The 2500-nt window shown below is 44.7% G+C and overlaps 1 protein-coding gene across 1 annotated transcript in view; it reads left to right on the forward strand.

Annotated features, from left to right (window-relative positions):
* The window catches only part of LOC123518078 (abnormal spindle-like microcephaly-associated protein homolog), a 34053-nt gene that overhangs the window by 4338 nt on the left and 27215 nt on the right, over positions 1 to 2500 (forward strand). The window contains 2 exon segments of the mRNA XM_045278666.1: positions 255 to 527; positions 2290 to 2500. The exon segment at positions 2290 to 2500 is cut by the window's right edge and continues 271 nt beyond it. Coding sequence (XP_045134601.1) covers positions 255 to 527; positions 2290 to 2500 — 484 coding nt within the window.

The following is a 2500-nucleotide window of genomic DNA, read 5'->3' on the forward strand; positions in this document are numbered from 1 at the left end:
AGGGACATGCTTGTGCTTTAACTCTTTATATTTTCATTACATTTTGAAAACTGATAAGACTGGAAAACTTTGATTGAAGCAGCTCTTGTCATATTTTTTCTCTCTCTCTCTCTCTCTCTCTCTCTCTCTCTCTCTCTCTCTCTCTCTCTCTCTCTCTCTCTCTCTCTCTCTCTCTCTCTCTCTCTCTCTCTCTCTCTCTCTCTCTCTCTCTCTCTCTCTCTCTCTCTTCCTTCCTTCCTTCTTCCTCCCATTAGAAAACCCATGGTCGAGCTCCCCTGCGGTCCAAGAATGTCCCTGCTGCTGTGGCATCTCGACCAAAACCTGTCAAAATCAATATGCCTCGTCCCAGCAGCAGAGGTGGCAGCAATCAAGGCAACATGGGCCACACCAACACAGAGAACAGGCCCCCAAAGACAACCCAGCCCCAGCCCAAGAGCCAGCGTGGTCCAGGGCCAGTCTTTGAGAATATAAATGTGAAGCCTGAATGTTTTAATTTTGCCAAGACATTGCCTTCTGTTGCTGACAAGGTGAGTAGGCTGGTGCTGGTGTGGATGAACTGTGTGTGGAGAGATCATTGAAGAGAGGGAATAACTGTGTGGAGAGAGCACTGAAGGAGAGGGGAATAATTGTGGCAACCAAGAACAGTTGTGTATGGTGCAGGTGAATTAAGAGTGCAGTCTCTCTCTCTCTCTCTCTCTCTCTCTCTCTCTCTCTCTCTCTCTCTCTCTCTCTCTCTCTCTCTCTCTCTCTCTCTCTCTCTCTCTCTCTCTCTCTCTCTCTCTCTCTCTCTCTCTCTCTCTCTCTCTCTCTCTCTCTCTCTCTCTCTCTCTCTCTCTCTCTCTCTCTCTCTCTCTCTCTCTCCTTTTTCTCTCTCTCTGTCTCTTTTCTCCATAGCCTATAGTGCTTGTAGGTACACTTGAAGAGTATGGGAAGCATTGTCCAGCTTCTACCCATTAGCAGTGCAAGCAATTTTATTTATAGTGGTCCCCATATTAGGGCCTTTATCACCACCCAAGCACATCTTTGGTGTAAGGCAATTATACCTCCACCAAGAACCTGATTATCATGATAACATGTAGGTAACTTTAAACCACTTGACAAATGATAGTTTCAAGCCGGTACGTGGTGGGATTCGAACCTATGCATGGACGTCTGCCTGATCCCATGTTCACCACTTTATCCACTACGCCACTGTTCGGAGGAGGTGTTATGCATTTGGTGGGCTCCTGGACTTATGAACTTGATTCTTGTAACACCACTCTGTAGGAACTATTCTGCATCTACTGTGGTCTTGGATGGTGCATGTTAAGGAATACTCTCATTATGAAAGGGTAATAGTAAACCAGCATGTATTGTTGGCTCTTGATGTAGATATGTATTACCACCTTTGATGTGTCTGGACTTCTTGGGTGTAGGGTGATAGGTCACAAGATTCCTTTTCCACCAGGGATCAATGGGACTAAGAGTGTGGATGGACTTTATGTGAGTGTGAGGTGCCATGTCTGTGCCACTTTTTGTGTGGAATTGCCACCCTGATATATAGAAGGATGGATAGATATAGTCAGTGAATTCCAATCTTGCATCATGGTGGCATATGCTGCTTGAGAACTGCATTTTACTAGTCTTCCAGCAACCATCAAAATAGGCTGGGACAAATTGACTTACTGGCATCTCATGTACATCTTTCCTCCTCACAGGTAATATGTTCTCTAGTAATAACCCTCCTGGCCATCACTGGGCTATGTACACTGAATATCATGTGACAAGGATGTACATATTGGGGAGATAGGCAAAAAGAAAAGTGAGGAGGAGGGCACAAAATAACCTTGTGAGTCTCACAAAGTAGTTGAGTGACTCCCACAGCTTTGCCAAAGCAACTTTTTTTTGCCAACAGCTCAGTGAACAAATCTTGTCCTGGGGTGAACTCATTCTTAACTTAGCCATGAAGTAAATATTGTGATAAATTCATCAACCAGCTGCCCTGCTGCAGACTGTAGCTATAACCTCACCCTCTTAGCATGCATGTCACAGCCAAGTAACCTCATGATAGTAGATGATGTGGAAATGTCATAATTTAAAAAGGAATTCTTACCTTCTCCATTCCTTATTTGCCTGACCTTAGATGTTTAGTCTGGGTATTGGTAGTAGCTGTATGCCACCATGGTCTGTTATATGGGGTGCCTATTCTATTGGAATATTGTAATGAGAGACTACTGTAGGTGAATTTCAGGAGTATGTTTATAACTAACTTACTGTCCATAATATTTCTGCCCTCACCTCTGTCCCCAGCCTGCCCACAAACCCAGGAAGCCACTGCGTCAGATGCTTCAAAGCAACTCCAGCCAGAAAAATCTCAGTCCACCACATTGGCAGACCTTTAGTACACCTCAAGGGCAGGTATTATCCCCACAATCTCTCTCCATCTCTTCCATTTCATCAGATCTGTCAACCTCAACCTCCACCAGCAGAAGTAAGTGCAGTGTTCAGACCAAGAAGAAGC

Source organism: Portunus trituberculatus, chromosome 43 (genome assembly GCF_017591435.1).
Source record: "Portunus trituberculatus isolate SZX2019 chromosome 43, ASM1759143v1, whole genome shotgun sequence".
NCBI lineage: Eukaryota > Metazoa > Arthropoda > Malacostraca > Decapoda > Portunidae > Portunus > Portunus trituberculatus.